Source organism: Salvelinus fontinalis, chromosome 7 (genome assembly GCF_029448725.1).
Source record: "Salvelinus fontinalis isolate EN_2023a chromosome 7, ASM2944872v1, whole genome shotgun sequence".
Lineage (NCBI taxonomy): Eukaryota > Metazoa > Chordata > Actinopteri > Salmoniformes > Salmonidae > Salvelinus > Salvelinus fontinalis.
In genome coordinates, this window is record NC_074671.1 from 49,662,193 (window position 1) to 49,688,139 (window position 25,947).

The 25,947-nt window shown below is 46.2% G+C and overlaps 1 protein-coding gene across 5 annotated transcripts in view; it reads left to right on the forward strand.

The window, feature by feature from the left end:
• LOC129859600 (cyclin-dependent kinase 15-like) overlaps nt 1-20,621 on the forward strand; it is a 36,545-nt gene extending 15,924 nt beyond the window's left edge. For 3 of the 5 annotated variants that reach the window (XM_055929584.1, XM_055929585.1, XM_055929588.1), the window contains 11 exons: nt 3,237-3,377; nt 4,085-4,179; nt 5,753-5,832; nt 6,036-6,193; nt 6,345-6,468; nt 9,427-9,547; nt 10,932-11,025; nt 11,365-11,428; nt 15,689-15,737; nt 17,138-17,286; nt 19,626-20,621. In XM_055929584.1, coding sequence (XP_055785559.1) covers nt 3,237-3,377; nt 4,085-4,179; nt 5,753-5,832; nt 6,036-6,193; nt 6,345-6,468; nt 9,427-9,547; nt 10,932-11,025; nt 11,365-11,428; nt 15,689-15,737; nt 17,138-17,286; nt 19,626-19,741 — 1,191 coding nt within the window. In that variant the 3' untranslated portion in view covers nt 19,742-20,621. Of the gene's footprint in view, nt 1-3,236; nt 3,378-4,084; nt 4,180-5,752; nt 5,833-6,035; nt 6,194-6,344; nt 6,469-9,426; nt 9,548-10,931; nt 11,026-11,364; nt 11,429-15,688; nt 15,738-17,137; nt 17,291-19,625 lie in introns of all 5 variants that reach the window. The other 2 variants (XM_055929587.1, XM_055929586.1) reach the window with 2 other exon arrangements.
• The last annotated feature ends 5,326 nt before the right edge of the window (nt 20,622-25,947 follow it).

The following is a 25,947-nucleotide window of genomic DNA, read 5'->3' on the forward strand; positions in this document are numbered from 1 at the left end:
CACACACACACACACACACACACACACACACACACACACACACACACACACACACACACACACACTCCACCACCACCACCACTCAGCGTTGCTCCCGCTGTCGCGTTGAAGTTGGAGAGGCATTTCATTTCAAGGGCCATTAAGTCCTGTCTCCTCCCCATAGCGGAAAGAGCACCATCAGATTTGACATTCTACGTCTCTGAAAAGAAAGCGAGACAAAAATAGCCTCGCCTCCCCTCTGAGCTCTACATTCTAGCCTGCCCTGCCCTCGACTACTAAAACAGTAATTACACTCTTTATGGAGCTAATTCCCATTTGCTGCTGCCCTACGTGGACCACTCAGCACTCCCAAAAAGCATCATTATGTGGTGGTACTAACTGCCGCGTGTCCTCCAAAACCTGCGCGGAAATGTTTTGTGTGCAGTTCAGAAAATGTTTGAGAGGATGGAAACCTGTTTTAGGAAAATGGGGAAAGTGAACCACAAACAGTAAAAGCTACTAGTGGTTCAGATTGGCAGGTTATGGCAGCTCTGTGGGAGACCGTTTTCACCCGCTGATCTCTCCTCTCACACGCAATCCTCCTCAGTCCTCACACCTCGCCCTCATACAGGCTGGATTGGATCTGTAGCTAGCTGGTGTTAGGCCTCAAACTGTGTTTTCGGCACGCCAAGACTTTCTGGAGGGGTGGATGAGCAATGAGCGATGGCGGTTGAGGGATAATGGAGGACTTCTATCAATCCCTCACTGTATTATATTCGGAATGCCCCATGCAAATATTTGGGATTCCATTAAAAATAAATACCAGAGAAGAAGACAGGAGAGAAGCCTCCAGTGGTGTGTAGAGGAAATGAGACAGAACCCCTTCCCCCCCTCCACCAACCCCTAAATGGAACAGAAATAGAATGTTAATTCGTATAAAACACTCAAATGAGATTTCCCTCCATGAGTTCCTCTCTGTCCCCTTCCTTTTGTGTCTCTCTTCACACACGCACACCGATACACACTTGTCATCTCTTCTTCAGCTTACGCTGACATGAATGTGCACTCTTGTTCAAATTAGGTCGAGTTTCATGGTGTTTCCGTTTATCTGCTACTGGGATAGGGAGGGGGTCATGGGACTGTACTCCTGGAGCCAGTCTCATGCTTGTCATATGAGCTTCAGGGCCAACCCACCGCACCGAAAACAGGAAAGAAAGAGAGACCGAGAGAGGGAAGGAGAGGGAGGAGAGAGAAAGTGCCTAGGAAGTGAGAGAGGGGGGAGAGGAAGATGGAGGATTTGAGATGGAGGGTCAGGGCCACAGCTACTCTGTGTGCCCGGAGTTGCTGCTGGTGCTGTGTTGTGGTCGAAGAAGATGGAGAAAGAGGGGAGGAGGAGGAGGAGGGGAGGGAGGAGGAGGGAATGGAGGAGCCCCCATCTCCCAAGAGCAGGAGTGTCGCGTTCTTCCCATCTGCTGAGGTAGCAGTGAGCATGTGTGTGTGTGTGTGTGTGTGTGTGTGTGTGTGTGTGTGTGTCTGATTCTGCAGGCTTGGTTAGGGTGATGGCTGGTGCCACTGTGTTATTACTGTCAGTGTCCTTGGATTATCACACTAACACTGAGTGTCACATGATATTCAACGGTGTCGTGTATTTAGTGATGTCTCTCTGTCTGTCAGTGTGCCCTGTGCACACATCAATTAGGTTCAATGAAATGCTCCTGACGGGGAATTCTCTCTCGGGGAAAACGCCGCTACCTCTGCGTTGACAGTAACCTTTTCTCTCGGGGTAGCCAGCGATTCTTTCAGCTAGCTTGTGAGTTTTTAGTTTTTATGCCAAAGTTGTAAACAAAGCTGGTGGGTAATGTATTCTAGCTGACTAGCTGCAAGATGGCTAGTTACAATAATAGATGTGTCATCACAACAGCAGGCTGCCTGTCTCTCTTGGCCCTTTCTTCGCCCCACGCCTGTCCACGACATTCAGAGAATCCACAACACACATTCTGCCGTGTCTAACGAATGTATTTTTGGAAAAAGGCGCCGTCGACAGGAACAGAGGAAAGCAATTCCATTGAGTAGCGTAGGGCCCTGGCGGTGGTGAGGGGATGGATAATGTTCCCATGGGACATCACAGGCCTCTGTATCAGCACAGCTCACATTGAAATGTCCTGTTCTCTATTGTGACTTTTACACTGAGTACACCAAACATTAGGAACCCCCCCTCTTTACCCTCTGAACAGCCTCGATTCGTCGGCGCATGAACTCTACAAGGTGTCAGAAGCGTTCCACAGGGATGATGGCCCATGTTGACTCCAGTGCTTCCCACAGTTGTGTTAAGTTGGCTGGATATCCTTTCGGTGGTGGGCCATTCTTGACACACACGGGAACCTGCAGTTCTCGACACTGCGCCTGGCACCTACTACCATATCCCCGTTGAAAGGCACTTAAATATTTTGTCTTGGCCATTCACTCTCTGAATCGCACACATACACAATCCATGTCTCAATTGTGTCAAGGCTTAAAAATCCTTCTTTAACCTGTCTTCTCCCCTTCTCATCTACACTGTTTGAAGTGGATTTAACAGGTGACATCAATATGGGATCATAGCTTTAACATGTATTCACCTGGTCAGTCTATGTCGTGGAAAGAGCAGGTGTTCTTAATGTTTTGTACACTCGCCGTTCTCTGTGTCTTTCATGTTGTTAGCCACAGTTGGTGGGGAGGCTAAGAAAGAACAGTCTCCTCATATTGCCTCTTGTGTCTGTCTATCTGTGTCTCTCTCTCTCTAGTTCTCTTTATCCTCTGTCTCTCCCTATCTCTCTCTCTCTCTCTCTCTCTCTGTCTCTCTCTCTGTCTCTGTCTCTCTGTCTCTGTCTCTCTCTCTCTGTCTCTCCCTATCTCTCTCTCTCTCTCTGTCTCTGTCTCTGTCTCTCTCTCTCTCTCTCTGTCTCTCTCTGTCTCTCTCTCTCTCTGTCTATCTCTCTCTCTGTCTCTCCCTATCTCTCTCTCTCGCTCTCTGTCTCTCCCTATCTCTCTCTCTCTTTGTCTATCTATCTCTCTCTCTCTCTCTGTCTATCTCTCTCTCTGTCTCTCTCTCTCTCTGTTTCTCTCTCTCTCTGTCTCTCTCTCTCTGTTTCTCTCTCTCTCTGTCTCTCTCTCTGTCTCTCTCTCTCTGTCGTCTGCCGTGTGTTTATTTGCATCCACCACACTTTCTCTCTCTCTCTCTCCTGTCACTCTCTATTCTCTCTCATTCACCTGGCCAGTTGGATGAGACAGACCCATCCTACTCCAAGCCCCAGCCTCACTGGTTCCACACGCTGCAGGTCCGCAGGCTGACGGTCCAGAGAGGACGCAGCAACAGTGACCCTATGGGAGCAAAGAGTTTCGATCAGGACTTCCAATGGGTGAGCACTGGGAAGTTTAGCCTGATCCCAGATCTGTTATAAAATCAAATGTTATTCATCACATACACATGGATATCAGATGTTATTGCGAGTGTAGCGAAATGCTTGTGCTTCTAGTTCCGACAGTGTAGCAATATCAACAAGTAATCTAACAATTACACAACAACTACCTAATACACACAAATCTAGGTAAAGGGATGAAATAAGAATATGTACATATAAATATATGGATGAGCAATGACCATAGGCAAGATGCAATAGATGGTATAAAATGCAGTATATATTTACATATGGGATGAGTAAGATATGCAAGATATGTAAACATCATTATTAAAGTGGCATTAATAAAGTGACTAGTGATCCATTTGTTAGAGTGGCCAATGATTTCAAGTCTGTATGTAGGCAGCAGCCTCTCTGTGTTAGTGATGGCTGTTTAACAGTATGATGGCCAAGAGATAGAAGCCATTTTTCAGTCACTCGGTCCCAGCTTTGATGCACCTGTATGATTACTATGGTGTGTGACAATGACGTTAGGATTTGGCAAGATAGTACAAACAGATCTGGGATCAGGCTTGGTGAGGTAGGTGGCACCTGGTTTTATCTGTAATGTACCTGCAGTTACCTCACTCTGTCAATATGAAGATGTACTGTAAATGTTTGAGGTCGGCACCTTACCCCACCTAACACACGCGTGTCCGTCCTCACAGAAAACAGGCCTAGAGTTTGGCACAGCTAACTCCTACCTGAACCTGGAGAAGATAGGGGAGGGGACATACGCTACAGTCTACAAGGGAATCAGCCGGTCAGTATCAATCAATCAGTTGTCATCAAGTGCTTATGCAGTAACCCGACCTTGACCCCAAAGAGCAAGCGGAATCTGAAGTCAGACATTACCACAACTCAACACTGATGAACAGCTCAATAACTACGTCACCCACCCTGACAGCGTCCAATAGGTCAGTGTAGTCATTCGTATATGACCCATCTTTTATATTATCCCTACAAACTAAACCGCTATGTCAGCTGGTGTTGATTTGACTGACCCTATTTGTCCCCTGTGCTGTTCGTTTGACGAAGGACAAGGTTTTTTTTGCGAACGTCTATTGGACGGTTCTACGCTAACGAGCACAGAGCATATAAAGCCTTTCACAGTGGTTTCACTTCATACGGTCAAACAGCACACAGTCGAGGCTGCCAGAGGTCACGTCACAGATAGAACAGATATTTCACCAGATGTTTAAATGCGAAGCATCCGCTTGGCGTTTCCACGAAGCCCAGTGGCCGGCAGTGGGAGAAGATGGAACGAGATGGATTTTGGCCAACAATTAAACATTTGATCTCAATACAGTTTATGGTTCCCAAAAGTATAATCTGTTACAAATAGAGTGGACTAAGTTTTGTAGACTTTACCCTTATTTAGAAGGCAAATGTAGTTATTTAGTTATTGCACACGCACACTTCACAGAGTAGGCTTTCCCTAATGGAAATGTGCAAATGTGTGCTAGAACGTGACAATAGGATCTTGCTAGTTTGTGCTGGGCTCTGCCCACCTCCTTGCTCTGCCCACTATTACTCACTTGTTTCCATTTGAAACGACAGGCTGTGGTCTGTCTTGCTTTAGTTATACAAATCTTTGGTGACGTTATGCTAGTGTTCAGGACAGAGAGCTTTATTAACTCATCAAGTCAGACTCCAGAAGACCAGGCAGAGAGCTTTATTAACTCATCAAGTCAGACTCCAGAAGACCAGGCAGAGAGCTTTATTAACTCATCAAGTCAGACTCCAGAAGACCAGGCAGAGAGCTTTATTAACTCATCAAGTCAGACTCCAGAAGACCAGGCAGAGAGCTTTATTAACTCATCAAGTCAGACTCCAGAAGACCAGGCAGAGAGCTTTATTAACTCATCAAGTCAGACTCCAGAAGACCAGGCAGAGAGCTTTATTAACTCATCAAGTCAGACTCCAGAAGACCAGGCAGAGAGCTTTATTAACTCATCAAGTCAGACTCCAGAAGACCAGGCAGAGAGCTTTATTAACTCATCAAGTCAGACTCCAGAAGAGCAGGCAGAGAGCTTTATTAACACATCAAGTCAGACTCCAGAAGAGCAGGCAGAGAGCTGCCAAAAGCCACAGCTGCACTAAGATAAGAGTTTTTCGGTCAGGTAGGAGATGTGATTTGATTGGTTGGCAGCAATGCAGAAATGGAGGGTGTTTTTGTTGACATTTAATGAGGTCATGAATTGTATCGCTCCGTTATAAATTATAATAGATTACTGTATTTGCCTGTATTACTGTATTTGCCTATATCCCCTCTCACCATAACTGAGCCGTGGGATGTTCACTCTCTCTGTTACTCTCCTCTACTCTGCCCTCAGGATAAACGGGCACCTGGTGGCTTTGAAGGTGATCCGTATGAAGACTGAAGAAGGCGTGCCATTCACTGCCATCCGAGAGGGTGAGAGCTTTTCCAGGAGGCACATACTGTACATGCGAAACAGGATTGATACTTTGACGTCTCAGAGTAACCCCAACCAGGAAATGAACTGAAGTGAAGTCATGTTAGCTTTAGCATGTTTAGGAGAATTGCGTGTGCTTATCAAACTCCATTTCCACTGTGAACAAAGTGAATTGGTATTAGCTCTGTGTCTGTCTGTCCAGCTTCACTCCTGAAAGGCCTGAAACACGCCAACATTGTCCTGCTCCATGACATCATCCACACCAAAGAGGCACTCACATTTGTCTTTGAGTACGTACAAACAGACTTGGCTGAGTATATGAAGCAGCACCCAGGGGGCCTGCATTCCTACAATGTCAGGGTAAGTTCAATATTGTGATCAACAGAACCTCAACAAATACCATACCTTTTCCCTCTCACCCTAAAATCTCTCCTCTGCTCTTTCAGTTGTTTTAATTGTTCACCATTGACCATACTCTTCCTGCATGTCTGTCTGTCTGTGTGTCCATCAGATCTTCATGTTCCAGCTGCTGCGGGGTCTGTCCTACATCCACGGTCGGAGGATCCTGCATCGGGACCTCAAACCCCAGAACCTGCTCATCAGCTACCTGGGGGAGCTCAAACTGGCCAACTTCGGTAAACCAAACCCTAGCTTCATGTCCACATTCTGGTTCAGCCCTAACCTCCAATCTAACCCTAACCCTAGCTTCATGTCCACATTCTGGTTCAGCCCTAATCTCCAATCTAACCCTAACCCAAGCTTCATGTCCACATTCCGGTTCTACCCTAACCCTAGCCTCAACTACAACCCTAACCCTAGCTTCATATCCACATCCCGGTTCAAACCTAACCCTAGCCTCAACCACAACCCTAACCCTAGCTTCATGTCCACATCCTGGTTCAACCCTAACCCTAGCCTCAACTACAACCCTAACCCTAGCTTCATATCCACATCCCGGTTCAAACCTAACCCTAGCCTCAACCACAACCCTAACCCTAGCTTCATATCCACATCCCGGTTCAAACCTAACCCTAGCCTCAACCACAATCCTAACCCTAGCCAACCCCTCCACAGCCTCTTAAGTTCTGGCTTGTCCATTGTCTATCCTCTGTAGAAGCCTATGGTATAACTCTCTCTTTATAATGTGTTATTTGGTCATGTATACAGGTGGTATTATAACTTCATCTTACGGCTTCTATCTCAAGGCCATCAGACTCCTAAACAGCAATCACTAACTCAGAGAGGCTGCTGCCTACATTGAGACTGGCCACTTTAATAAATGGATCACTAGTCACTTTATACAATGCCACTCTAAATAATGCCACTTTAATAATGTTTACATATCTTACATTACACATATCATATGTACAGTTGAAGTTTACATACACTTAGGTTGTAGTCATTAAAACTAGTTTTTCAACCACTCCACACATTTCTTGTTAACAAACTATAGTTTTGTTAAGTCGGTTAGGACATCTACTTTGTGTATGACACAAGTCATTTTTCCAACAATTGTTTACAGACAGATTATTTCACTTATAATTCACTGTATCACAATTCCAGTGGGTCAGAAGTTTACATACACTAAGTTGACTGCGACTTTAAACAGCTTGGAAAATTGCAGACAATGATGTTATGGTTTTAGAAGCTTTTGAAAGGCTAATTGACATAATTTGAGTCAATTGGAGGTGTACCTGTGTATGTATTTCAAGGCCTACCTTCAAACTCAGTGCCTTTTTGCTTGACATCACGGGAAAATCAAAAGAAATCACACAAGTCTGGTTCATCCATGGGAGCAATTTCCAAATGCCTGAAGGTACCACGTTCATCTGTACAAACAATAGTACGCAAGTTTAAACACCATGGGACCACGCAGCCATCATACCGCTCAGAAAAGAGTTTTGTCTCCTAGAGATGAACGTACTTTGGTGCGAAAAGGGCAAATCAATCCCAGAACAACAGCAAAGGACCTTGTGAAGATGCTGGCGGAAACAGGTACAAAAGTATCTATATCCACAGTAAAACGAGTTCTATATCGACATAACCTGAAAGGCCGCTCAGAAACGAAGAAGCCACTGCTCCAAAACCGCCATAAAAAAGCCAGACTACGGTTTGCAACTGCACATGGGGACAAAGATCGTACTTTTTGGAGAAATGTCCTCTGGTCTGATGAAACAAAAATAGAACTGTTTGGCCATAATGACCATCGTTATGTTTGGAGAAAAAAGGGGGAGGCTTGCAAGCCGAAGAACATCATCCCAACCGTGAAGCACGGGGGTGGCAACATCATGTTGTGGGGGTGCTTTGCTGCAGGAGGGACTGGTGCACTTCACAAAATAGATGCAATTATGAGGAAAGAAAATTCTGTGGATATATTGAAGCAACATCTCAAGATATAAGTCAGGAAGTTGAAGCTTGGTCGCAAATGGGTCTTCCGAATGGACAATGACCCCAAGCATACTTCCAAAGTTGTGGCAAAATGGCTTAAGGACAAATAAGTCAAGGTATTGGAGTGGCCACCACAAAGCCCTGACCTCAATCATATAGAAAATTTGTGGGCAGAACTGAAAATGCGTGTGCGAGCAAGAAGGCCTACAAACCTGACTCAGTTACACCAACTCTGTCAGGAATAATGGGCCAAAATTCACCCAACTTATTGTGGGAAGCTTGTGGAAGGCTACCCGAAATGTTTGACCCAAGTTAAACAATTTAAATGCAATGCTACCAAATACTAATTGAGTGTATGTAAACTTCTGACCCACTGGGAATGTGATGAAAGAAATAAAAGCTGAAATAAATCATTCTCTCTTCTATTATTCTGACACTTCACATTCTTAAAATAAAGTGGTGATCCTAACTGACCTAAGACAGGGAATTTTTACTAGGATTAAATGTCAGGATTTGTGAAAATCTGAGTTTAAATGTATTTGGCCACGGTGTATGTAAACTTCCGACTTCGACTGTACATATGAGATGAGAAATGGAGGGTATGTAAACATTACATAAAGTGGCATTGCTTAAAGTGACTAGTGATACATTTATTACATCCAATTTTTTATTATTAAAGTGGCTAGAGATTTGAGTCAGTATGTTGGCAGCAGCCACTCAATGTGGTGACAAAGCAGCCACTCAATGTGGTGATGGCCATTTAACAGTCTGATGGCCTTGAGATAGAAGCTGTTTTTCCCTAAGACAGGGAATTTTTACTAGGATTAAATGTCAGGAATTGTGAAAAACTGAGTTTAAATGTATTTGGCCAAGGTGAATGCAAACTTCCGACTTCAACTGTATATACTGTGTTTTATACCATCTACTGCACCTTGCCTATGCCGCTCAGCCATCGCTCATCCATATACTTACATGTACATATTCTCATTCACCCTTTTGTGTGTATTAGGTAGTTGTTGGGGAATTGTTAGATTACTTGTTAGATATTACTGCACTGTCGGAACTATAAGCACAAGCATTTCGCTACACTCACATTAACATCTGCTAGCCATGTGCATGTGACAAATAACATTTGATGTGATATGTATGTTATGTGTGGTATTGTATGCATGTTATAACTATATGGTTCCGTCTGTATCTACTAGGGCTGGCCCGGTCCAAGTCCATCCCGTGCCAGACCTATTCGTCTGAGGTGGTGACTCTGTGGTATCGACCTCCTGATGTCCTCCTGGGTTCCAGTGATTACTCCACTGCTCTGGACATCTGGTGAGTGGACTGGACATATTTGGACATATCTGGACAGGGTCTGAAAATCCTCCATAACCAACCACCCTGCAGGCAAGGTTGCAATACTGTCATTTCAATCAGCTTTTCCCACTGGACAGCCAGATCTGAACCCACCAAATCAAATGTATTTATAAAGCCCTTCTTACATCAGCTGATATCTCAATGTGCTGTACAGAAACCCAGCCTAAAACCCCAAACAGCAAGCAATGCAGGTGTAGAAGCACGGTGGCTAGGATAGGCTCCCTAGAAAGGCCAGAACCTAGGAAGAAACCTAGAGAGGAACCAAGCTATGAGGGGTGGCCAGTCCTCTTCTGGCTGTGCCAGCATTGAACCAGAATAACACCAGAATACCACTGGACCGTGCCCATACTGTTCTAGAGACTGCATAACTACTTAGACCACTGTGTCATGGTGCTTTCAAGACAACTGGGAACTCTGGGAGAAAACCTAGGTCAAATCATGATGTCATTTTTCCTAGTCTGAGCTGGGTTTTTTTCAGAGTTCCCAGTTGTCTTGAACGCACTGAAGTCGGAGATTTCCTAGTTCCCAGTTGTCTTGAACGCACTGAAGTCAGAGATTTCCTAGTTCTCAGTTGTCTTGAACGCACTGAAGTCGGAGATTTCCTAGTTCCCAGTTGTCTTGAACGCACTGAAGTCGGAGGTTTCCTAGTTCTCAGTTGTTTTGAACGTGGCGTCAGTGGTGGTTTAGGAGTAGCTGCCATTAGTGTTGCCATTAGTACTCCTACAGAGTGAGTTACCTCAGGTTTGCTCAGAGAATGTTGCGTGTTCAGAAGAGTTTAACCTCTTGGCCTTTGTCTAACGATGTTTTGGTGCCGTACTGAAAAACAAATGTTTTAGTTGCTCTCCAAAGCAAAATATTATTTCCCCCCAGAGTTAAAATAATTTTGTACTAATGAATAGCATAAGCGTTGGTATAAACCATCCTGTGCATTAATGTTAATGATATCTGGGCATGTTTTTATTTGACCTTTCCAAATAGAAAAGATTGGGACCACATGTTGTTTAAGGTCTTTGAATACAAAGAGAAATGTATCAAAAGGGTTAGTATTTTAACAGCAATAATCAAATGGGTTGGCCATAACCCAGGTATTTGCTTCGTGTTGTATATTTCGGAAGGTTTTAATATTTGACCAAGGATACGTTTTTGAATTCATCCCCTTTTTCTATGCTATGTTTTGCCCTCTATAAATAGACTGCTTAGGATACAAAACCTACCTTTTTAGTTTTTACCAAATGAGTTCACTTATTGTGCCGATTATGACGTACTGAAGAAAGATGTGCCGTCCATCTCTCTTTTTTCACTGATTATTAAATGACTCCCTTAAACCTGTGTTGTCTTCCAGGGGAGCTGGTTGCATCTTCATTGAGATGCTTCAGGGGACGCCAGCCTTTCCAGGGGTGGCAGACGTCTTTGAGCAGCTGCAGAAAATATGGGCTGTGAGTAGGATCCCCCTTTCACTCTTTTCAATGGTATCATCCTCTCTACATTCTTAGAAAAAAAGGTGCTATCTAGAAGCTTAACGGGTTCTTTGACTGTTCCCATTGGAGAACCAATTTTTGGTTCCAGGTAGAACCTTTCTACAGCGGGTTCTTCATTGAACCCCAAAAAGGTTCTACCTGGAACCCAAAGAGTGCTACCTGGAACCAAAAAGTGTTTTCCTATGGGGACAGACGAAGAACCCCTTTGGAAGCCTTTTTTCTAAGAGTGTAGATCCATAAAAACTAGTAGAGATGGCGGTTGATGGCTCACTCTGGACCCTTTCTGTCTGTCTCCAGGTCGTAGGGGTCCCGACTGAGGAGTCGTGGCCAGGAGTGAACGAGCTGCCCAACTTCAGACCAGGTCAGAACCTCTTCCTCCCTTTCATCCTCCTCCTCCTCCCTCATGACCATTACAATAATCCAATCCATGTGCTACTGAGAAAATACAGTCATTCCCATTGGGTCAGACAAGGGTCAGGGAGGGATTAGTTTGGGATTAGTCTGGGTAATCTACACACTTAATAAAGCTCGACACCACAGCAGACTAGACTCGTGGTTTGCTGTGTGGCTCATCCCTAACCACTAGGGGGTAGAAGAAGTCAACGAGATACATTTTCACTGGGGTTGTATGGGACTGTGGGCCTGTTGGTCTATAGTGCTGCTTTTGCTTTCCAGACTCGTGGCATTTAAGACGGCTGTGGGAAGAGAGTATTTTAGCTCTTTCTAATGCACTGTGGTTTAAGAGAGTTGAGATGCATGGCGTGTGGCTGACAAAGACACCTGCGAGAGGAGTCCGTGCGAAGGCTATGTGTGGGAGTTAACTCTTTGGTCTGAGAGAGAATGATGTCAGGAACGAGGAAGACCTTCAAATGGACCTCCAGACGGTGTGGTTTTGGACAGAGCTCTACTCTTCTGACTCACCTATACTGATCTCTCACTTTCACCTTGTAAACCATGCTCAATGACACCATACCCAGATGTGTGTACTTGTCAGTCTTTTATACTCTTCCATCCAACCCTGAGATTTAAACCTCATGCTGAGTTGAACCTGAGTCAGCTTGTCTTCCCACTCGTCCAGTAATGGTCTACAAAGGGAGTTTGAGGGTGACATGTTTCACAGCTGACTGTGTGTGTGTGTGTGTGTGTGTGTGTGTGTGTGTGTGTGTGTGTGTGTGTGTGTGTGTGTGTGTGTGTGTGTGTGTGTGTGTGTGTGTGTGTGTGTGTGTGTGTGTGTGTGTTTAACTATACTATACTATACAAGAATAGTAAACAAACAAACATTTGTCCAACGGGACATTTTGTTAGTCCCCACAAGTTAAAATGCTATTCCTATGGGGTTAAGGGTTAAGGTTAGAATTAGTGTTAGGGTTAGAATTAGGGTTAGGAGCTAGGGTTATGTTTAAGGTTACATTTTGGGGTTAAGATTAGGTTTTGGCATTAAGGTTTGGGAAATTTGGCATTAGGGTTAGGGAAAATAGCATTTTGAAGGACTGAATTGTGTCTCCCCACAAGGTTAGTTATACAAGACTGTGTGTGTGTGTGTGTGTGTGTGTGTGTGTGTGTGTGTGTGTGTGTGTGTGTGTGTGTGTGTGTGTGTGTGTGTGTGTGTGTGTGTGTGTGTGTGTGTGTGTGTGTGTGTGTGTGTGTGTGTGTGTGTGTGTGTGTGTGTGCGTGTGTTGCGTTGCAGAAAATATGGGTTACTCTCTGTCTCTGCTAATTCCTCCCCTACAAGACCCATAGGAATTCAAAACCTCAGACTGTTAAAGTCTTAAAGTTCCTCAGCAAACATTAATAAATAAACATAAGTGCTGAATAAATGCATAGATGAATCTCCAAACTACACAGTGGGTCCTGTCTGTGCTGCCCCATGCAGTTCAATAAGGGCTCTGACATTGGTTGGGGGCGATGAGATGCTGAGAGAAGATGGGCTAGTAGAAAGGTCTGGAAGTCAAAAAGATGGAGAACGTTTTGTATAAAATATGTGTAAAGCAAACAGAGCAGTGAGGTTGGAGATGAGAAGACAGACGAGACAGGCAGATGCTTGTACACACTAGAGTATGTGAGCGGAGTGGAGCTGGATTGGAGCGAGGAGCAGAGTGTGCCCAATTTGACTGGAGCGTAGAGTAAGATTTTTAAAGGCTGGAGCGTCGGTCTTCTCGCCCGCTCCAATTTTGTTCCAATAGCACTCACGTTGTGAGCTCAAGGCAGGCCCGTCCCAGCATGCATTTGTAGTCTGCGTGTGTGCTGCTATAGTCCCTTGCTTTTTTCTACTGTCGAGTTCACTAAATATGTTCATAAAGAAACTGATAAAACACACAGCTGCTAAATCAAGGTGACTTACAAAGATGAGGACCAAGAGCAAGAGAGGGAGTGCGATGATTTAGTGTCCACAACTAAAGAATCCTTGTGGAATCTGAAAAGACACGTATCCCAAAAGCATGCTATGTGCACCTGCTAAAAGAAAGGAAATAGGCGGGTAGATAACTAAGTGTGTCATTGTAGCAAACTATTTCTAAACTTAAACGTTTTGTTCATTTTCTTTCTATTATCTATAAAATAGGCCATAATTGATTTTGGCCCAACGGGCCTGGCATATTCCCACGTTCAAGGAGCTTCCGTTTTCATTTTGTTATTTTGCCTAAAAAACCTTTAGGCCGACCTATAGAAAAATAAAACCCAACTCAGCGTCTCTGCCCAACCTGGCAAGAAGGGCCAAAAGGGTGTTTAGCATCCGCAACTGTCCTGCAAGTGTGGGGAGGATATTCTCTGCTGCTGGCCGGCTCTCCAGGCACCATCACATGAGCCTGGAACCACAGACTGGCCAAACTCATGTTTCTAAACATGAATTCTAAAAATGCTTTCCTTTTTAGTCACAGCCTATATGCACAATATGTAGATTATGATGATTTAATACAAGGAAATGTGGTTTAAAGCCCTTTATGTCCCTACTAGCCTATTGTGTCGCACTCACAAATGCTTCACAATGTATTTCTTTGTAGACTATAGCATTGACATAATAGAAATGATATAGCCTGAGTAATTCATTTCCGTTCCTTCTTACGCTTCCTGTCTGTCTCCTGACCTATTTAGAGTGTTTATATGCTGTTTAATATGACATTCTTACATTCACCTTTTCGTGTTTATTCAACATAGTTTTCATTCAAATCCATATGGTTTGGTTTCAGTACTTTAAAAACCAATTGGTAGGTCCAGGTAGCCACGGAAATAGATGGGTGTTGGTTAAATTGGGATTTGAATGAATGGAGTGAATTTGGCGTGGCAGTTTGTTTTCCCCTGTGAGCCCGGAGCGGTTTTTAGCTGAGCAGTATGAAAGCACATGGAGCGCCGGGACTGTGTGCAAGCACCAACTCCAGCGATGAGCGGGATTTTCAACCGCTCAACTCCGCTCACATGCTCTGGTGTACACGCACACACACACGCCCACGCACACACGCCCACACACACACACACACACACACACACACACACACACACACACACACACACACACACACACACACACACACACACACACACACACACACACACACACACACACACACACACACAGGAGGGTGAGCCAGACAGCTTTCTCTGCCTTGTCTGTGTGGGGAGGGGGGGTGCAATCTGGGCATGAAGAATGTCTGGACTTGGAACCTCTGTGTCTGACAGCTATAGACTCCGACATATTGTACCAATCCGCTGTGTTTGGGGTGGAGAATGAGCTGATATAAGGGGAAAACAGCAGTGGGGGGGTGGTGTGTGTGTGTGTGTGAGAGCGAGTGAGTGAGTGCAGGCGTGTGCACATGCATGTTACTGTGGTGTTTTAGGACACCCATGTTGGTTGTCCTTGTGTGGGCATGACCCTAGGTATTTCCTCCTCTCCCCATCCCCTCTCCCCCTCTCTCCCACCTGGCTAGCTCCCTACCTGGCCCCCTGACTGCTGCTGGCAGCACTGGGTCTCTCCAGATGTGGGAGCTGAATGGACCAATAGATAAAGGCCTGGGCAGCTTTCAGAAGGGCAGAGCGGGTGGCCAGCACAGAATAGGGAGAGGCCAAGAAGGGAAGAGGGAAAATATAGGGAAAATATTCCTTCAGTGACCTGACTGGCCAGGGGAAAGTGATAGCTAGCCTATACTATATAGAATGCTTGTCTAAAAATGTGTGTTTGTTTATGCTCCGTTGCGCCCTGCAGGAGAGACTGAGTGCATACATTTCTTCTTTTTTTTTTTTTTTAAATGTGTTTTTATTTCAAACAGTTCAATCTCCACGGTTCACTATTAATTCATCATGGAGCATCGGGGCTGTCCAAAGCACCGGCTATCCAACCGTTAAAACACTCTCATTAAAACTCTACGCCAGGGCTCAGAAACCACAAATTGCGATCAGTAGTGCCAAAGCATGTTTCACTTAGTCTGGCCGCCAGGATACCCTAGCTGTAGCATTAATCATCAAAGAGAACAAGGACTACTTTACCGTAAGTTTACACAGATATTTTGTTTTTTTTTGTGTCCTGTGGGCTGACCCACCTCACTGTTCCATCTTGCATGCCTTTGCAGCCATAGTTGCAGGCCAAACATTTCCTAACTAACCTGCTTGTGCTGTTCTCCTCTTCCTACAGAATGGTTTCAACCATGTGAGCCCCAGCAATTCAGGAATGTTTGGAAAAGGTACGGTGAAATCAGTTTGCTCAGTGTTCTGCCAGCACTATGAGTTTGTGAACGTTTGTCTAATGTATCTCAGCAACCTGCAAATGTGAACATTTGATACAAATAGTATTCCGCTCCAGCATATAAGTGACTGTAGAGGTAGAGTTTGGATACATGTGTACATAGTGTAGGGTATGGAACTACTCCGTTTTGGACGGCCGTGTGTGTTTGCCCATTCCATTGCCTCCGGCTGGGGAGGGGGAGGGGGGGAGGGGAGGGGGGGGGGGGGCTGCAGAGGTGGGCAGTTAGCCCTGTGGTAACAGGAGATTCTTTGTCTGACCAGGCGTGTCTCCTCCCCTCCTCCCGCCTTCCTCCCCCTTCCAACCATCATGGTGACATCTGACCCAACACAGCTCTGCTCCTGTACCAGCCCACAGGGGGGGGGGGGGGGGGCAGACACACACACACACAGGCACATACACACACATGCACACACACACAGTCGGGTTATGGGAGAGAGAGGATGTCTGGGGTAGTCTCTGACTCGCTGTCATAACAAATATGAGACCCACTCAACAGTCTGTAGCACACTAATGCAGTCTTGTCTGAAAAAAAATCACTCTGAAATAGGGAAACACATTACTAGGAATATGGATCTAAAGGATTTAAATGAGAGACAGTGAGGAAGGGAGAGAAAGAGAGAGAGAGAACGGGAGATAAGAAAGAGAGAGTCCTCATGGTCATCAAAGTCAGTCCTGCTGCACAGCACATGAGAGAGAGAGAGAGAGAGAGAGAGAGAGAGAGAGAGAGAGAGAGAGAGAGAGAGAGAGAGAGAGAGAGAGAGAGAGAGAGAGAGAGAGAGAGAGACACAGAGAGACACAGAGACACAGAGACACAGAGACACAGAGACAGAGAGACAGAGAGACAGAGAGACACAGAGAGACTCAGGGGAGTTATGGTGTGATTTTTAATGCAGGTCTTTTCAAGACGGATGAATGGGAGTTGGTCTCTCCCCCACCCATCTCCCCCTCTCTCTCTTGTTCTAGCCATGGATTTAATTAACTAGACCCCCTGTTGGGACCAAATGCTCTTTTCTCTAAATACATGGACACTGTCAGAAAAACACACACAGAAATAGCAGATAATTACATTTTGAGATAAAAGTTACTTCAGTAGGACAGCGAGGAGGCACACAAAGCAGGGGGGGGGGGGGGGGGGGGGGGGGGGTAGGCTGCGCGTGGGGTAGAGCTATGCACGCCAGTGGGGAAAATTGACTTGAATTAATGCAAATGACTGAGAAGTGTGGCTGGGTTGTTGTTATATGTCTAATGGTTATGGATGTAAAATCATTTACATAAAGTATGTGTATCTATTGGGGGTTGTGTGTGTATCTCTTATAGTCCCCTCTGCTTCCCCCTCAGACTGTCCAAGTTGCCCTACAAGACAGAGGACCTGGCCCAGCAGATTCTGATCACCATCCCACGAGACCGCATCTCGGCCCAGGATGCACTGCAGCACCCCTATTTCAACACGCTACCGCCCCCCATCATGCAGCTACGAGACAGTGAGTGTATGTATGTGTCACTCCACCTCAATGAAACACATAACATATCAATATATCTATGCAATAAGAATATGTGTGTTTTGTCACAGCATTGACAGTCAAGTGATGCATAATGTGGTGTGTGTGTGTTTGTCTCTGTGTGTGTGTACACATGTTGGAGACTAAGCATGTGCTTGTACGTGCGCGTGCGTATTCATGCGCATATATTTCCCTCCTCTGACTCCCCCCCCCCCCCCATCAATATTCTCTGTTTCTCCCTGCCGGTGAGAGAGATTGACACTCCGTTGCACTAAACTCCAGTGCAGTTTGTCACTTAAACAGTCTACCCATCCGACGCATGATTAAAGACACGAGCTTCCTACTGTGAGCACAGATGGCTCCTTTGAAGAGATCAGACTGTCTCCACAGCTCTCGGGTGGCTAAACAGATATACATCAGGAAAGTGGATGTATAAGTAAGCAAAGTTGCATTTGAAGTCTCTCTCCACCTGTCTGTCTATCGCGCTGACAGTCTGCCTGGTTCGGTTTGAACATAGATGTGTTTTTCCAGGCCGTAGAAATAATATTCAGTGAACAGAAGAAGAGTACAGGGATAGATATTAGTGAAATGGAGGAATGTATTAGATAGGAACAAAACCTCAGGGGATACAGTGTCTGATATGGTCAAGCAGTAGGCTTCCAGCTGAATGTGTCCTACACACACATGCTGGGAGATGCATGCGCGGGAGCGTACACACACACACACACACACACACACACACACACACACACACAGTCTTGCGCAACTAACCTTGTGGGGACATACCATTCAGTCCCATTCGAAATTCTATTTTCCTTAACCCCTAACCCTTACCCTAACCCTAACCCAAAACCGAACACATTTGATCTCCCACCAACAAAATTTCCCCAGTTTATCAAATTTTTGTTTGTTTACTATCCCCACAAGTATAGTTGAACACACACACACACACACACTCTGCTCTTTCGATAATGAGCCATCATTACTACTAGTCCTCTGCATGGCATCCCAGACAGGGAGAATAGACCNTATCGCGCTGACAGTCTGCCTGGTTCGGTTTGAACATAGATGTGTTTTTCCAGGCCGTAGAAATAATATTCAGTGAACAGAAGAAGAGTACAGGGATAGATATTAGTGAAATGGAGGAATGTATTAGATAGGAACAAAACCTCAGGGGATACAGTGTCTGATATGGTCAAGCAGTAGGCTTCCAGCTGAATGTGTCCTACACACACATGCTGGGAGATGCATGCGCGGGAGCGTACACACACACACACACACACACACACACACACACACACACACACAGTCTTGCGCAACTAACCTTGTGGGGACATACCATTCAGTCCCATTCGAAATTCTATTTTCCTTAACCCCTAACCCTTACCCTAACCCTAACCCAAAACCGAACACATTTGATCTCCCACCAACAAAATTTCCCCAGTTTATCAAATTTTTGTTTGTTTACTATCCCCACAAGTATAGTTGAACACACACACACACACACACTCTGCTCTTTCGATAATGAGCCATCATTACTACTAGTCCTCTGCATGGCATCCCAGACAGGGAGAATAGACCGTAGGGGAGAGACATCAATGAACAGAGAGGAGAAGGAGAATAGGGAGCGAGAGAGAGCGAGAGAGAGAGCAACTAAGAAGCGAAAGAGCGTGGGGAGAGAAGGTTCTCACCAGGATGAACAAAGTTCTTTTAATGATGCCAAGGTCTCGGCAGGGCAGAAGGGAGAAGGCCTAGAAACAGACCAGTAGTAATGAGTAGCCCTTTTACCTTCACACAATGTATCACAAAATAACTGGAAGAGTGGCGAGCAGCATCAAGTGTTGGGAAGAGAAGTCATTGTAGTTGTTAGGGATGGGGCTCTAGCTGGACTGTACACGACCACACCCAACACCAGGTGCCTATGAGAGGCCCCTTTGATCGCGTCCCAGCTAGTAGCCAGTAAGTCTGTAAGGGGGGCGTGGTGGCGTTTAGGCTCTAAGCTGTCTGAGCTGCCATGATCGGTATCTGTCAGACCAACTGCCCTATAAGGCTTCTCCGGGAGTTAGTGTGGGAGATGTTTATCTTTTTGTTACTGTTGGTGAGCTGGCCGAGGAACTTTTCCACCTGACTTTGTAATGATGTGAAGCCGTAAGAGTTGTCTGACTCTCTCTCTCTCTCTCTCTCTCTCTCTCTCTCTCTCTCTCTCTCTCTCTCTCTCTCTCTCTCTCTCTCTCTCTCTCTCTCTCTCTCTCTCTCTCTCCTTCTATATCTGTCTTTCTCTCTCTACCCCCCCCCCCTCCCTCTCTCTACCTCCCCCCCTTTCTCAGCTGTATCAGTCTTCAAGGTCCCCGGAGTGAAGCTGGAGACAGAGGTGAAGGATATCTTCAGTCCCAGTCGAAGGATCAGACCGTCCCAGCTGGTGCCCTTGGCTAAGTGCTGGTGATAATGGACCTCTAACCCCCTAACCCCAGGCCCCTAGCCCTGCCTGCAGGCTAGACCACCATCTGATCAAGATGGAGAGGCATGAGGCTTCACACACACACACACAACACTTACCTACACCACCAGCGTCCTCCACCAACCTCTGCTCCTGACTCCACCCAGCATTCCTCAGTCAGAGTTCCCATGTTGTAAGAAGACAGGAGAGAAGAGGGAGGGGTTGAATGGTACCTGGTATATCACATATTAGATGACGTCAGAAGTACTGTATGTACTGTATATACTCTCTATCTGAGACCCGACGTCTGTTGTTGGTGGCAACGGAAAGCTACGCAACGTCTAAGAGAAATGTCAGGAAGCTCAGAACTCCTTAACATCTTCCTCCTGCTAAACCACCTCCTCCTGCTTCCTCTCTCCTCCCTCTCCTTCTCAGAGCGTCTCCCTGGACTCACAATGCTCTCTCTGCCTCCTCCTAAATGTACACTGAGATTCAATGATGACGATGGGTTTGTTTTGCAGATGAGTGTTTTATTTTGTACTGCCAAAACATGCATATATTATATACCTCTTATATTAATCAGGTCCTTGTGAACCATGATTGTTCTTTTGCACATCATGCAGGTGGGTATCCCTGCAACAGAATGACTGTGACGCTTGTGTGTACACTGTTGCGTTGCGTGTACACTGTAATTCATGTTGTATTGTACCGTGAAACTTCCTCCTTAACACCCCATATAGCGTATTTTTCGGCAATCTTGTGATGTCCACTCTTAAATTGTCCTACACTTGGGTGCAGCTTGCCTTTAAAATGTGTGTGTGTGTGTTTTTCGGGAGAATGAGTGAAGGAGTGTGTGAGTCAATAAATGTTGCAGTATTGTGTGTTATTTTCTGATATATACATTTAGAACTGCCTGCAGGTCTACATATCATATTTCGTTTATTGTCTTCTCTAACAAGCTACACTATATATACAAAAGTATGTGGACACCCCTTCAAATGAGTGGATTCGGCTATTTCAGGTGTCTAAAATCGAGCACAAAGCCATGCAATCTCTAAAGACAAACATTGGCAGCAGAATGGCCTTTCTGAAGAGCTCAGTGACTTTCAACGTGGCACCGTCATAGAATGCCACCTTTCCAACAAGTCAGTTAGTCAAATTTCTGCCCTGCTAGAGCTGACCCGGTCAACTGTAAGTGCTGTTATTGTGAAGTGGAAACGTCTAGGAGCAACAACGGTTCAGCCACGCTGTGGTAGGCCACACAAGCTCACAGAACGGAACCGCAGAGTGCTGAAGCACGTAAAAATCTGTCCTCAGTCGCAACACTCACTACCGAGTTCCAAACTGCCTCTGGAAGCAACGTCAGCACAATAACTGTTCGTTGGGAGCTTCATGAAATGGGTTTCCATGGCCGAGGTGCCGCACACAAGCCTAAGATCACCATGCGCAATGCCAAGTGCCGGCTGGTGGGGTGTAAAGCTCGCCACCATTGGACTCTGGAGCAGTGGAAACATGTTTTCTGGAGCGATGAGTCACGCACGCTTCACCATCTGGCAGTCCGACGGACTAATCTGTGTTTGGCGGATGCCATGAGAACGCTATCTGCCGCAATGCATAGTGGCAACTGTAAAGTTTGGTGGAGGAGGAATAATGGTCTGGGGCTGTTTTTCATGGTTCGGGCCCCTTAGTTCTAGTGAAGGGAAATCTTAACGCTGCAGCATACAATTACATTCTAGACGATTCTGTGCTTCCAACTTTGTGGCAACAGTTTGGAGAAAGGCCTTTCCTGTTTCAGCATGACAATGTCCCTGTGCTCAAAGCGAGGTCCATACAGAAATTATTTGTTGAGATCGGTGTGGAAGAACTTGACTGGCCTGCACAGAGCCCTGACTTCAACACCATCGAACACCTTTGGGATGAATTGGAACGCCGACTGCAAGCCAGCCCTAATGCTCGAGACTGAATGGACACAAGTCCCTGCAGCAATGTTCCAACATCTAGTGTAAAGCCTTCCCAGTAGAGTGGATTTTGGAATGAGATGTTCGACGAGCATTGGTCGATGTAGTGTATATTGTTGTAAATGGCTTTTGTCCTTCCTGTCATCCTCCCCTTTTCTCTCATGAACTTTCTCTCATGACTTTTGTAGCATGGCAACCGTGTTGTTTTGTGAAGTTACTACATTCCTAAGAGGCTCCTCCAGTCGTACAGACTCCATCTATTATCATCCCACTGACCATCTCTCCTCTAAGACTGCAAGCCTGGACCTCCTGAAGACTGGCTGCTGCAGGGCCTCAGCTGGTATGTAATCTACCACTACCCCATGTTTTAACTCTAGTATAACTGTAAAACAAACTGAAGACACAAGACTGGGCTGGCACAAGACGGAATGTGTGTGTGTGTGTGTGTGTGTGCATCTTTGTGTGTGTGAGAGAGATAGAGGGGGGAGAGAAAGGTGTGTGTGCGTGCGTGCGTTGTGTGTTCACGTGCGTTGTGTGTGTGCACATCTGTGTGTGTGTGAGACATAGATAGCGAGAGGGCAGAGAGAAAGGTGTGCGTGGGGGGGGTGGGGGGGGGGGTGGTAAAAGTTGCATAACCGTGTAAAATAAGACATGTCCAGGTGATGAACAACTCTGACTTCCTCTTCTGTCATAATCCCATTTCACAACACTATCCCCACTGGTTGGCTCTCATGTACAGTATTAGGTTTCATACTTAACGAATAGACACCAGGTCACCCCAGAGGGAGAGACGGAGAGCAAGGGGAGAGGCAATTGAGTAGAAATATGGGGCAATGTTATGTTTACTTACAGAGTCTCCGTGAGAAGCAAGAGAGATCCATTCTCACATGTCCTGCGTTAACTCCCTAGTCTGAGGGTTAAGGAGTAAGGTGCCCTTAGGGCCTAGATGCTGATCTGGGGTCAGTTTTGCATTTTCCCCCACTAATGGTTATGGTTAGGATTGGGGGAGGGGGAGCTAATCCTACATCTGTACTTAAGGGAACTTCATCCCCCGAGCGAGGCTTTACCCTAAATGAAGCTGTTCCCTCCCATCATCTGAGGGCACTGTATCTGTTGGCCACTAGGGGACACTGCAAGCTATGCATGTCGTCCCCTTGAGACCGCACTGGTACACAGGTGGTTGTTATGCTGACAGTTTTATCGAGAAGTTCACACACACACACACACACACACACACACACACACACACACACACACACACACACACACACACACACACACACACACACACACACACACACACACACACACACACACACACACACACACAGATGGAGAGGGTACATTGCGTTTATTTGAGCAGAAACTTATCCCAATGGAAGTGTTGCGTTTGCCAGTTGAACTTTGCCAGTTCACCGGGAGGTGTGACAAGTACAGGGGACTGAGGTGCCAAACCCCCGGCTCGGGCACATGACACCTAGCTAGCTTGTCATCACTCTGTGCCATGAAGCCTGTAGTATTTCTGAGCCAGCTCTCGATCAGTTTACAGCCAACAAAGACAAAATGGTCCTATAACTACAACAAAGACCGAGAATCAAACAGCCAACCGTGACGGTGAGGTAAGACTCCTATTCAAACAAGCTGTTCTCTAGAATGGGGGATGTATGTGTTACTATGTAACATAAACCTAGTCTAACAAACTAATGTTGATCTAATGTGATTTACTATGCTTAGTGAGCCACCACTAACTGACATGTCCCTAACTGATTATTGGCAGCTGCTTCCTACATTCAACAGCCCCTAATCCACCTCACACCCTCAGCCTCCTTTTGAAGGCAAGACAATGTATGGGGATGATCCATGCCCAAACACCATCTTCCCCCCTGACAAACATCCTATGAGTATTCCTAGGTGTCCAACCCTTCAACTTCCCTACTCAAACACTTTCACATTTGGCCCGTTTAAGTTGCCCTCTGGCTGAGGTGTCACTAGGCATTGGGGGACCTCTACACTCACACAGCACTAGACCGGATCCAACCAGTCAGGCTAAAGCAATACGAACCCAGAGAACCGTAGAGGAAGGGCCTGGGATGGTGAACTTGAACCCTGGCTGCCTCACTCAGTAACAGTTGCTTGCTTAGCACATGTGACTTCCAGGCGTGTGTGTGTGAACGGTCCTGTGGGCAGCGGTGAGAGGGACCATATGCTCTGGGTCTGGGAGCGGAGGTCTGGTCCCACAGCGTGGTCAAGCCCTCACAGCATCCACACTGACCCCCTCTCCACAGGGACAGACTCCCCCCAGCACCACGACCTTTCCCTCCGCGCCGCCTTGCCAGCTATCAACCACTGGGTTATAGATAAATGGTCTCTCACTGGCTTATGCCCCCCCCCCACACTCAATCGCTGTCTTGTCTATTTTCTCATCCTCTCTATTGCTTCGTCTTTACTCCCACCTCTCTTCCATTATCTTAACTCTTTCTCAATCCAATGAAAATGATGATTGCTATGACAGTATTTGGATTCATGATTGCATTTTGTGTATTTATCGTGCATCAGTTGTAACTGAGTAGTTTAGCTTGTGTTACACAAGCTGATCATCTATTTTTTTTCTCCCAGAAGGAGACATGCATATCTTCCATCCCTGCCAGATGTCCATAAAATCACACAAAGTGTTACACAACTAGAGGAAGACGGGATTGGGGTTGGGGGGAAGAGAGCAGAAACGTTTTTAGGAATTCCAGGAGGCATACAACATTTGAAATCAGATCTGCAGAGAGTGCAGTATGAGGGAGGTGGAGAAGCAGAGTGCAGTATGAGGGAGGTAGAGAAGCAGAGTGCAGTATGAGGGAGGTAGAGAAACAGAGTGCAGTATGAGGGAGGTAGAGAAACAGAGGGCAGTATGAGGGAGGTAGAGAAGCAGAGTGCAGTATGAGGGAGGTAGAGAAGCAGAGTGCAGTATGAGGGAGGTAGAGAAGCAGAGTGCAGTATGAGGGAGGTGGAGAAGCAGAGTGCAGTATGAGGGAGGTGGAGAAGCAGAGTGCAGTATGAGGGAGGTGGAGAAGCAGAGTGCAGTATGAGGGAGGTAGAGAAGCAGAGTGCAGTATGAGGGAGGTAGAGAAGCAGAGTGCAGTATGAGGGAGGTAGAGAAGCAGAGTGCAGTATGAGGGAGGTAGAGAAGCAGAGTACAGTATGAGGGAGGTAGAGAAGCAGAGTGCAGTGTGAGGGAGGTAGAGAAGCAGTGTGAGGGAGGTAGAGAAGCAGAGTGCAGTATGAGGGAGGTGGAGAAGCAGAGTGCAGTATGAGGGAGGTAGAGAAGCAGAGTGCAGTATGAGGGAGGTAGAGAAGCAGAGTGCAGTATGAGGGAGGTAGAGAAGCAGAGTGCAGTATGAGGAAGGTGGAGAAGCAGAGTGCAGTATGAGGGAGGTAGAGAAGCAGAGTGCAGTATGAGGGAGGTAGAGAAGCAGAGTGCAGTATGAGGGAGGTAGAGAAGCAGAGTGCAGTATGAGGGAGGTAGAGAAGCAGAGTACAGTATGAGGGAGGTAGAGAAGCAGAGTGCAGTGTGAATGAGGTAGAGAAGCAGAGTGCAGTGTGAGGGAGGTAGAGAAGCAGAGTGCAGTATGAGGGAGGTAGAGAAGCAGAGTGCAGTATGAGGGAGGTAGAGAATCAGAGTGCAGTATGAGGGAGGTAGAGAAACAGAGTGCGGTATGAGGGAGGTAGAGAAGCTGAGTACGGTATGGGGGAGGTAGAGAAGCAGAGTGCAGTATGAGGGAGGTAGAGAAGCAGAGTGCAGTATGAGGGAGGTAGAGAAGCAGAGTGCAGTATGAGGGAGGTAGAGAAGCAGAGTGCAGTATGAGGGAGGTGAAGAAGCAGAGTGCAGTATGAGGGAGGTAGAGAAGCAGAGTGCAGTATGAGGGAGGTAGAGAAGCAGAGTGCAGTATGAGGGAGGTGGAGAAGCAGAGTGCAGTATGAGGGAGGTAGAGAAGCAGAGTGCAGTATGAGGGAGGTGGAGAAGCAGAGTGCAGTATGAGGGAGGTAGAGAAGCAGAGTGCAGTATGAGGGAGGTAGAGAAGCAGAGTGCAGTATGAGTGAGGTAGAGATGCAGAGTGCAGTATGAGGGAGGTAGAAAAGCAGAGTGCAGTATGAGGGAGGTAGAAAAGCAGAGTGCAGTATGAGGGAGGTAGAGAAACAGAGTGCAGTATGAGATATCCAGGGAGGACAGGAAAGACAGGAAAGGAAGACGCTGGAGAAGGCAAG